General features: G+C 37.6%; 2 protein-coding genes across 2 annotated transcripts in view; both read left to right on the top strand.

Moving 5' to 3' along the window:
* LOC122820545 overlaps positions 1 to 315 on the top strand; it is a 3,080-nt gene extending 2,765 nt beyond the window's left edge. Inside the window, exon 12 of the mRNA XM_044098047.1 lies at positions 287 to 315. Coding sequence (XP_043953982.1) covers positions 287 to 315 — 29 coding nt within the window. The remainder of the gene's footprint in view (positions 1 to 286) is intronic.
* A 5-nt stretch (positions 316 to 320) lies between these two features.
* Positions 321 to 9,716, top strand: LOC122820538. Its single transcript, XM_044098041.1, has 4 exons — positions 321 to 2,329; positions 3,167 to 3,268; positions 3,330 to 8,803; positions 9,625 to 9,716. Exons 1-4 carry the CDS (start codon positions 363 to 365, stop codon positions 9,714 to 9,716), a joined length of 7,635 nt encoding a protein of 2,544 aa, XP_043953976.1. The 5' UTR covers positions 321 to 362.
* The last annotated feature ends 2,195 nt before the right edge of the window (positions 9,717 to 11,911 follow it).

Below are 11,911 nucleotides of genomic sequence, written 5' to 3'. Positions count from 1 at the left end.
GTAATAATTAGTTGGATTATTCTGGGTGAAAAAAGGACATTTGTTTTAAAGTCGAAAGGTTTATAGCAGTGATTTTAGCAGATATTTAGTTTTATGAATTTGATTGACAAAATTGTTACTTGCAGTTATGCTAATGATATTACATTTAGGGAAAAGCCTTTACTAAATGAGGATGTAGAAATGCCATGTTTTTCATATTTTCACTCTAGACGCCTGAGGAAGTAGCTGATTTCCAGCGCAATGAGACATCACAGAAAGGTCAGGCTGTTAACCCTGTTCCTTGCAGGTGTCAGAATGGCCTTCCACCGTCTCTGATTCCAGGGACATTTTTTGGTAGCAATCACTCTAGCTGTAATATCATAATGTCATGTAGTGTTCTAGCAGCAATAAAACACCACATTTCTCCCGTTTGTACCTGGAAAACGTCAGATGTAGATCAAGTCGGTTTAGAAGGTCGGAAGCTGGCGGAATATATCGCTCGAGAAAGACCAAACAGAGGTCCTCGACCAGAGCTCTGCAAACTGGTTGAGGATCTGACAATTTTTGGTCGAAAGTGGAAAGTAGTAACTGGGAACATCGTGTTTGGGACATTTGGTTTTGAGCAGGAGGAGGAACTATATGAAACGTTAAATAAGTACTTGTTGAGACATGGAATGTGTATCTTTAGTCTTCATGGTGCAACTTGCTTGATAATCCAGCATGGAGACTACTTTGCTGTTGTGGACTGCGGATCACGGAATTCACAGGGGTTGCCATCAGAATCTGGTACTTCTGTAGTTGTCTTTAACACTTGTTTAAACGATTTAATGATTCACCTTATTAACCTCAGGGAATCGTTAAATGCGGTCGAGTACGGAATCTCTGCTATTTCTGTACAAGAGATGTACGGTAATGTGGAGACACGTGCAGCAGTTACTGCTGACAAACGGGCTACAGATGCATGCCATAGTGCAAGTAGCCATGTTGCCTCACTCAGCGGGTCGTTTCATCAGGGTGATGCTCAGTTCAAGTATGCTGGAGTTCAGTGTGCAGCCATAAGTGCTGTTGCTTTAACAAAGCACACACTGGACAGCGTTTTTTTGTGGAATGCTGACACACTGGATGATGTCGTTGTCTTAGGTAATGAGCTATATACATTTTTGCGTGACAACAATTTAATCAGTGGTGGAAGTCAGCTTCTCTCTGTTCCAGACTTGCCTAAAAAGATGCAGGTTCATGGACAAAGTTTTGACTATGCTTATGGGGACTATGTTACCGGAGCCATTGATGTACTGCAAAAAGAGCTTATTGATGCAGGTGTGCTTAGTAGTCTTTGGGATGGACTCAGTAAGATGTGTGCAAAATATGAAACCAGCTTTATTACAATAAGTGGCAATACTTGTGCCCTTATTAGTTCTAATGGACGTTATGCTATTGTGGACTCTCATGCACGTGACAGTCATGGGATGATACAATCAAATGGAAAGAGTGTTGTCCTTTACTTCAACACTCTTGATGAGGTCTTTGTCTACATTAAAAGATTTTCTAGTCAACTGAATGTCTCTCCCAAGTTATTTGAGATCAGTGGAGTTCACATTGTTCAGATGGACTCAAGTAAAATTGCATCTGAACATGCAGCTGTTGTTCCAGGGACCAGTGGTGTTTTTGATCAATCACACAGTGTTGACATGCAGGACGATTCTTGTGGAGAACATTCATCCCAACTTGACATGTCAGACATGGATGATGTTCAAGATGATGTAGTTGTTACTGGTTTCCAAAGTAATGTATTGTATTTTAACCCTGTCTCTGAAGAGATTACTCAGTCACTGTGTGGAAAGTTGAATGTGGACCATCAACGGGCAAATTCTGTATCTTGTGTGGTCGGAGAACTGGGTGTGCCATGTATGACGGATGAAATTGTTGGAGATGGAAACTGCTTTTTTAGAGCACTTAGTCAAGCCATCAGTGGCACCCAGAAAAATCATCGCAAAATTAGGCTTGCTGTCGTAAACCAGTTGCAAAGGAATTCTCACATGTATGATAGTATTTTAAGAAGTGAGTATTCCTCCTTATCACAATACATTGCTGTTTCAAGGATGCAATATGTTGGGAGTTGGGCAACTGAAGTAGAGATTCAGGCTGCAGCTGATTATTTTGGTGTTAATATTTTCACATTTTGCAATGATAAATGGCTTGAATACAGTTCTTTGAGTAGTTTGTCCAATTATGGTCTTTATTTACGAAATATTAATGGTAATCATTATGAGACAGTTACTTGTGTGAAGCAGCCTCAGTCACAAACATGTTATGGTTATTGCATGAATGTTTCTGGGGAATATAAAACTCGGCAAACTACAACAAAACAAAAAATTGCGCGTATAAAGACAGTGAAAACTGAGACTTCCATTGAAGACGAGTGCGTCGGGATTTTGCAACATAACCATAATACTACTTTGCAATTTACTCCCGTGTCTGAAGTTAGTGCTAAAACTCTGTGTGAGAAATTAAAAATAGACTTTGAAGAACATAATTTTCAAAAAGTGATATTTCGTGGGCCTTTGGGAAATGTGTGTAAGATTAAAAATATTATAAATGACGGTAACAGTTTTTTCAGAGCTGTAGCCTATGCACTTAGTGGTTCTGAGAAAAATCATCGTAAAATTAGACTCGCTGTTATTTCACACATTACCAAAAATTCAGAAGAATGGAAAAAACTTTTGGCAAAAGATTTTGCTTCTGTGACAGACTATGTTAACCAGTCACAGATGAAGTACGTGGGTCACTGTGCTACAGAAATTGAGTTTAAATCTGCCGCCGATATGTTATGTGTGGATATATTTGTATTTAATGGCACACAGTGGACCAAATATAATTCAAATAATAGTAATTTTACCAACGAAGCTATATATTTGCAGAACTGTAATGAGCATTTTGATGTTGTTATTTGTGCAAAGCAAGGCGATAAAGACTCTTGCTTTGGACTTTGTGAAGAAAATGTTTCGTTAAAGAAACACCACATCCGTACAAGATCTCCACAAATACAGAAAAATGAAACGCAAACTGTTTTAAGCGGTAAAGCAAATAACAGTTTTTCTACATATTTAAAACAAAAAAAGAATCAGAGAAAAACCATTAAATATAGAACTAAAATTGCATATAAGCAAAAATTTAAATTGTCTAAAAGAAATGCGTATAAGAAAAATTTGCTATACAAGGAACAAAAAAAACTTTGGATTAGAAATAAATATCGTGATGATGAGACCTACCAAGAAAGCTTTGGAAATCAGCAAAGTAGATACTAAATATAATAAATATGAATCTCATCGCAATAAACTTAAGCAAATTAGCTTTACCAAATATCATGAAAATGAATCTCATCGCAATAAACTTAAGCAAATTAGCTTTAGTAAATATCATAACAACGAATCTCATCGCGAAAAACGGAAGCAGATTAGCATTGCTAAATATCGTGATGACAAATCTCACAGAGATAAAGTTAAAGACTTAAGTAGAAAAAAATACCTTAATCCACAACATAAGAGCCACATAATATCCAATGTAGAGCTAAAAAGACGGGAGATAAAAATAAAGTCAAAGGAATTTGATTTTGTTGTTGCGCAGTTTTTGGACAAAGTAAAAGAGGGGCCCAATTTTGTTTGTTGTGTATGCTTTCGGTTGTTATTCAAACATCAGGTGTTAAATTGTCGCAAAGATTCGTATAGGAAAACAAAAGAAATGTCTTTAATAGCAGATAAATGTATAAGTGATGATTATGTGCATATATGTAACGATGCGTGCATAACACCATGCAATCTCAAAACTTGTCGAAATAAGTTGTATATTTGTTACTGTTGTCATCACAAAATTAGTAAAGGTCAAATGCCCCCAGAAAGTTCATGCAATAATTTGACTGTTGATGACATCCCTCCTCAGTTGGCATGCTTGAATACTTTGGAGCAACATTTAATAGCTTTACATATTCCGTTTATGAAAATGTTGGCTTTACCAAAAGGTGGACAAAATGGAGTGCACGGTCCAGTTACTTGCGTGCCAGCAAATGTTGTTGAAACGTGCAGTTTACTACCAAGAAGTAATATGGAAGGGTCTTTGTTACCTGTTAAGTTAAAGCGTAAATTGACATACAAAGGTCATTATGATTATCAGTATGTTGACTCAATGCATGTTCAGGAAGCTCTTTGGTACTTGAAACATTGTAACTTTCATTATAAAGATGTTGAGTTCAATGAATCTTGGATCAACGAGTTTGTTCAGGAAGATAATAATTCTGTTTTAAACAATGATAGTGTTAATGAAGAAAATGAGGACATCATAGATGAAAATGATGATGACCTTTTACATGACAGACAGCAACACTGCATGTTCCAGGACACTTGTCTGATGCCTGTTGACATAGGACAAGAAGCATTGGATTTATATGTCGACAATGTCTTGAATGTAGCACCGAGTGAAAATAATAACCCTATAAAACTGCTGTCTGATTGTACTAACGAAGCAAAATGTTTCCCTGTATTGTTCCCATCGGGTTTTAACACTTATCATGAAAAGCGGCAGTATCGTTTGACTTTGAGTCGTTATTTTAATAACAGACTTCTTCATGCTGATGGTAGATTTGCGCGTAATGTGGAATATATTTTCTTTGCACAGTACATGTCAGAACTGGAGCAGGTTGTGTCTAAAGTTTCAATAGCTTTACGTAAAGGTACAAGTTGTACACCTCAAAATATGAGTGAGGTTTTGAAGGATGAACAGTCTATAAATAAATTGTTGGAGTTTGATGATGGTTATCGTTTCTTGAAACCTATTCGAGGCACACCAGCATTCTGGCAGACGGCTCAACGCGACTTGCTAGCTTGTGTAAGAATGTTGGGGAAACCCACATGGTTTGCCTCATTTTCATCTGCAGATATGAGATGGACTAATCTGCTTTACAGCATCTTAAAGCAGGAAGGCCGAACGCAGACTTTGGAACAGTTGCAATGGGCAGAGAAGTGTGAGTTGTTGCGTCGAAACCCTGTTACTGCTGCTAGAATGTTTGATTTTAGATGGCATGTTTTTGTAAGAGAAGTGCTGATGTCTCCTGCTAATCCGATTGGAAAAATCGAAGACTACTATTATCGTGTAGAATTCCAGCAGCGTGGTTCGCCACATTGCCATTGTCTCTTTTGGATTTGTGATGCCCCAATTTTGGATAAGAACACAGATGAAGAGGTTATTGCATTTATTGATAAGTATGTGACATGTGAAATTCCGTCCGAAGAAGATTCGTTGTCTGAAGTTGTTACATCTGTACAACAGCATTCAAAACGACATTCCAAAACTTGTAAAAAGAAAAGGACAGTTTGTCGTTTTAATTTCCCTCGGCCTGCATCTTGCCGCACGTTTATTTGTCGGGGTGAAAAATATCAAGATCCGGTCACGACTTGTAAATGTAATTTGGATAAAACTGATGGTAATGCAGAATGTGAATGTATTGATAAAAATAAAACGCGTCCGTATCAAATGGAAAGAGATGTAGCGAGTGATATTTTAACAAGGATAAAGAATGCTATTTCAGGGGACAACTGTCCATATAATACCGTAGAAGAAATGTTTGAAAGTTTGTGCATGAATCAAGATTTATTTGAAACAGCATATAAAAGATTTAGTCGAAATACACATGTGGTTTTAAAAAGACAAATTAATGAAATCTGGATTAATCAATATAGTAGACCGCTGTTAAAAGCTTGGAATGCAAATATTGATATCCAGTATTGTGTTGATGCATATGCATGTTGTGTGTATATTGTATCTTATATGTCGAAAAGTGAGCGTGAAATTGGTCTTCTTCTCGGAAATGCACAAAGAGAAGCAGCCAAAGAAGGCAATGTTAGTGCTAAAGAGGCTTTAAAGAGGCTTGGCAGTGTCTATTTACATAATCGCGATGTTTGTGCTCAGGAAGCAGTTTATCGACTGACTAACATGCATTTGAAGGAGTGTTCTCGGAAAGTTGTTTTTATTCCAACCGGTGATAATATTGTAAAAATGAGTTTACCCATTTCTGTTTTGAAACAGAAAGCTACATTACAGGATCTTGCTCCAGAAGACATGTGGATGACTGGTATAGTTGACCGCTATAAGAATCGGCCAAATGATGATGTGTTTTCTGATATGTGCCTGGCTAAATTTGCTTCAGAGTATCGTGTTTTGTCAAAAAATGAGAAGTGTAAAAATTCAGTAAAATTGAATAAGGATTTTGGCATTGTTGTGAAAAGAACTCGGACAAAACCAGCAGTTGTTCGTTATGCGCGTTTCTCTGAAACAAAAGAGCCAGAAAAGTTTTATCAAAGCATAATGCAGCTATTTATGCCTTATCGCTTTGATAATGAACTTAAACCTGCACATTGTGAATCCTTTGGTGACTTTTATAGAACTGGTGTGATTAGTTTTGTTAATGGGACAACACATTCTGTAAAGTCTGTTGTGGATTTAAATAGGAGTGAATTTGAGGTGGAATCTGATCATTTTGAGGCTGTGGACAATGTTACCGGTGATGTAATGCTGGAAGATGCATGGGCTGAATTGTGTCCTGAGGTTGAATTGGAACGACTGGAGTGTGTAGAATTACAAAAGGAAAGACCAATAGAAAACAGTGACCAGGAACAAATCCCTGATTTAAGTTTTCAGTCTAAAGACATTTCTGTATTTGAGAAAAGAAAAATTACTAGAACTGAAGGGCTTGCATTAATTAGATCTTTGAATGAAAAACAGTTCTCTGTTTTTTATCAAATCAGGCAGTGGTGTCTTGCTAAAGTTAATGGAAAAAATCCTGAACCACTGCATATTTTTATTACAGGTGGTGCTGGTACAGGAAAAAGTCATTTAATCAAAGCAATTGAATATGAATCCAAACGGTTATTGTCCACAGTGTGTCAGTCTCCTGACAACACATGCGTACTTTTGACAGCTCCCACTGGCATTGCTGCATATAATTTAGAAGCAACAACAATCCACACCACATTTTCTATTGGAAAGGATGTACGCTTACCGTATACTCCTTTAAGTGAAGATAAACTAAATTCCTTGCGCGTCAAATATTGTGATCTCCAGCTTCTTATCATAGATGAAATATCAATGGTTGATCACAATCTCTTATCATATGTTCATGGTCGATTGCGTCAAATAAAACAAAGTGTTAAATCATATGGTAATATTAGTGTAATTGTGGTCGGTGATATGTACCAGCTTCCACCTGTGAAAGGTAAACCACTTTATTCTGATGGTGTTGCCACAAATATCTGGTCAGATTTATTTAAAATTGTAGAGTTAACTGAAATAGTTAGACAAAAAGATGCTGTGTTTTCTCAACTGCTGAACAGGATGAGAACTCGCTCCAAAGGCACACCAATATTGGCTGATGATTTACAGATTTTAAAACGTTGTGAAACAGGTGAGGTCAGCTCAGCCTTACACATATTCGCAACTAATAAACAAGTAAATGAGCACAATATTCATCGATTATATGAGACTTGTCCTGAATTTCTAACTATTGGGGCGCAGGACTATGTCAATGATAAAAAAACTGGAAAATTGAGGTTGTTGGAAGGACATCATGCAAAAGCTTCAAATACTTGCTTGTCAGAAGTGTTGTTATTGGGTAACGGAGCGCGTGTTATGTTGTGTAAAAATGTGGATGTTAGCGATGGTTTGGTTAATGGTGTTTGTGGTACTGTTACAGAAATATTAATACCAGAAAAGGACAAGTTTCCTAAAGTGGTCTATGTTAAATTTGATGATGAACGTGTAGGCATGCAGAAGAGGAAGAGCTGCCACTATCCATCATCAGATTTGGCTGGATCCACACCCATTGGACCTGAGGAGGAACGAGCCACCGTTAAAGGTGGCATGCGCCGACAATTTCCACTCAGGTTGGCATGGGCTTGTACAGTACACAAAGTTCAAGGACTAACTGTTGATGAAGCTGTTGTTTCTTTTAGTAAAATATTTGCACCGGGTCAAGCTTATGTGGCTATAAGTCGTGTAAGAAATCTTTTAGGATTGACAATTGAAAATTTTGATGAAAAAAGGATATATTGTAAAGATGACATTTTGGTTGCACTTCAGAATATGACACCTGTTTTAAGTGGATCAATTGAATTGGATCGATTTAACACATCTATTTTTACTGTATTCCTAATGAATGTGCAAAGTTTGAATCGGCATGTAAAAGATTTGGCTTGTTATATAGAACATTGGAAACCAAAATGCATTGCTGTTACAGAAACATGGGTTTCTTCAACCCACACAGATACAGTAAAGATAGATGGTTACAGTTTCACTAATCGTCCACGATGTTTGTCGTATAATACCAGGCATCCGGAACTGATTGCGTTACAAGACCAACAACATGGTGGTGTTGGCATCTATTGTGCAGATGATGTAGAGTTTCAAGTACTACCACAACCGGAGCTGAATTTGGAGTGTTTAGTTCATCGATTTTGTAGTTGTAACATGGTGCTTGGGGTAATTTACCGACCGCCACTATACCCTCTTTCACTGTTTAAAAATAATTTAGGAAAATTACTTGATTGGCTTGAGAAACAAAGTGACACAATAGCACTGATTGGAGATTTTAATGACGATATTTTTAAGTCATCTACTATCAAAAAATTTGTTTGTGATAAAGGGTACATCCAAATAGTTAAAGAAGCAACCACTGAAAAAGATACTTTGATTGATCATGTTTATGTTAAATCAAAGACATATAAAGTGGAGGCAGTAGTTGTGCCTACATATTTTAGTGATCACGAGGGTGTAATGTGTGGTTTTAACTTGTAATAATAAGGGTGTAATGTGTGGTTTTAAGCTGTTGCAATCATGTGACATTATGAACATTGAAAAAAGGTTTTGCTTTCTTCATCAAAATTAATTTAAATCTTTAAGACATGAAAAATTATTTTTTATAAAATATGAATGAAATCACTTTATAGTGCAAACATTACTATTCCAATTTAATCAAAAGTATCTTAGCTGTTATTGCAGCTTTATGTGAAAAGTTAACAAAACCTTTTTACTTATTTAAAGTTAATTATTTAATGTGTTTAAGGGTTTCGTTTCTTGCATTAAGACAGCTTTTATGAAAGTTTGACAATTAATTTGGTAGATACACACCCAAAAGTAATAACGTAAAAGTAATACTTTTGCAATTGAAATATTATTTATTTGTATTGATATTATCTGGTTTCCTTTTGGGATCAATAAAGTATTATTGAATTTCAATAATGATTAAAATGTATGTTGTTAAATCTTTGAAGCTGTTCTTAATGCAGGTTTTGCTTTACCTTGTCACATAGCACAAAAAAGCAAAGGCAGTCGTTTTGGAACTCCACATTGTGGACAAGGTTCAAGTCCTTGGACTGCCCCATTGATTGTGCTGGCAATTAAAGGTAAAGGTTTAAAAGCATTAAACCTCCTTTAGTGGGAACATTTTAAGATTATTATGATTATTAACTGAATTTATGCATAGCAGTATTATGATTGTTGTGTGATGCATGAGATCAGAAAAAGGCTTTTTACAGCCCTGGGCATTAAGGGCTGGGCTGTGGGTTTTGCTCTTTTCTGTCTTTGTGCTCCTCTCTTTTGCAGGTGTTGCTGGTCCGTTGCTTTGGAGCGCAGAGTATTTGAACCTTACCATCTCCACCTTCTGTGTCGCCATCGGCTTCCACTCTGCCACTTGACGCTTGTGGGGTTTTGTTGTCAGGCCTCAGCTCCTCTCCTTTTGCACATTTGAGTTTTGTCTTTGTTTTTGCACTTCAACTGTTCCATATGCACTCATACAACACATCCAAACATTAGCATTACATCACTGATACTGACATCCACAATCCATTGTTTTTTGTTAATAAATATTTATTTTTATGCACTTTTACCACTGTATGGTCTAATTTTTTCTTATAACTTTGAGCCAGTTGTAATAGGCTGAATGTGTTGTGAAATATATTTATATTTCTGACTGAAATTTTGTAGTTTGAACATAAATTGATAGAAAAACATATTTTAGGGACAGGTTATCTTAAAGGCTTAAAAATAAAGCACTACAAATTGTATAGAAAATTATTTAATAGAAACATCTGATTTCCAATTTAGACAGATATGCAGAAAAAGAAAGCAAATAAAACATTTTCAGTCAACTTCAAGTGTCCTCTTCGCCCATTGGTCTGCTCATAGGGCTATCATGTGTTCAGTCCATGAACCAAAGCGCAAGCCACCGCGGGCGCTCCCACACCATGCGATACGCATCAATGCTTTCGGCAGCGCTCCCCGAGGACGCACGAAAAATCTGGTGCAGATGGGTAAGTGTAGCGAGGAGATCCAAGCCTTTATTTTTTCCAGGCAAGTAGATGCATCAGTCAATCTCTTCGTCATTTGTAGGCCAATACTACCCTCTGGTGGGGAATTACTGAAATAGTTTCTGAACAGCGACTGGGGTTGAATGAAATTCAAGTTAGAAGGATCTAGACAACAGGTGTCAAAGTCCAGTCCTCGAGGGCCGCTGTCCTGCAGTTTTTAGATGTGCCACAGGTACAAAACACTGGAATGTGAAATGGCTTAATTACCTCCTCCTTGTGTAGATCAGTTCTCCAGAGTCTTGCTAATGACCTAATTATTCTAGTCAGGTGTGGTGCAGCAGAGGCACATCTAAAGGTTGCAGGACACCGGCCCTTGAGGACTGGAGTTTGACACCCCTGATCTAGACCAACGCTATTGCTTCTTACGAAGGGGGGTGGGAGGGCAATGCCTCTTTAGGTCGAGGATGCCGTTGTGTCTAGCTGCATGTTGGCGCAAGACCTAACCGAGAGTTTAGGGTTTTCAAAATAAAAGCTCTACCAGACTCAATACATAGAACGGACATATTTAATTATTTCTTGCGCGGCCGGTACCAATTAGTCCACGGACCGGTACCGGTCAGCGGCCCGGTGGTTGGGGACCACTGATTTATTTGACTGGTTTATCCACAGCACTGTCTCTTCATGTAGTCGATCGCGCTGCGGCTTCCTGTGGCGTCCACGCCGACTTTTGGCGTCGGAAATCCGGGTCCAGACCAACATGCGCACCCTGGCAGGCCCCGTTTAAATTTCTTCTTAAATTAACTAGAATCATTTTCTAGTTAATTATTTCTTCTTGTGACTCGGTGGTTGGGGACCACTGGTTTACAGGCAGGAAAGAAGTGACGAAAGTCCGTTTTCCATCTTTTTCCGCTTCGGTGTTATCGGACATTAGAGAAATATGAGGTCAATTTCCTGGGCTAATAAGGGATATAAACGAAATATCGGACATGAAAATGTATACTTACATTATAAAGCACATGTTTCATACACACTGGATTAAGAAAGCATTGATATTGTATTTTATCCGTGAATGCTATTTTTTCCTACCGAAGCATAAAAAACAACTTGATTGCTACGTAAAAGTAGAACTACAAACTCAGCAGATGCATCATGGGACATGTAGTAACGAAACTGAACAAATCCTCCTGTCTGAGGAGCTTAGTCATGTGTGGAGTAATAGTGACCCCACTGGAATATGGCCATTACAGAACTTGTTTCTAATACTGAGGAATTATCCTGAGTCATGCGTGGAGTAACAGTGACACCAAGAGGCCGATATGGGAATTGCATATATTTTTTCTAAAAATCTAAAATTACAGAAAATCCGTTGGATTTAGAATATGGATCAAGAGACTTTTTGTTCGTCCTGAAAAGATACACATGTACCAAGTTTGGTAATTCTAGGTTAAAGCATGACTTGGGGCTGATCATTTAAAATTTTCTAGCCAGCGCCATAAATACATTAGGCCACGCCCACCAAATTTTATTATGGATTTCTTTCAGGAGGTGGATAAAGATCCATCCTAATGAGTTTGGAGAAGCTT

This window comes from Gambusia affinis, linkage group LG02 (assembly GCF_019740435.1).
Source record: "Gambusia affinis linkage group LG02, SWU_Gaff_1.0, whole genome shotgun sequence".
In the NCBI taxonomy this organism is placed as follows: domain Eukaryota; kingdom Metazoa; phylum Chordata; class Actinopteri; order Cyprinodontiformes; family Poeciliidae; genus Gambusia; species Gambusia affinis.
The sequence above is the reverse complement of the archived record's forward strand: the minus strand, read 5'-3'. Positions and strand labels throughout refer to the sequence as shown.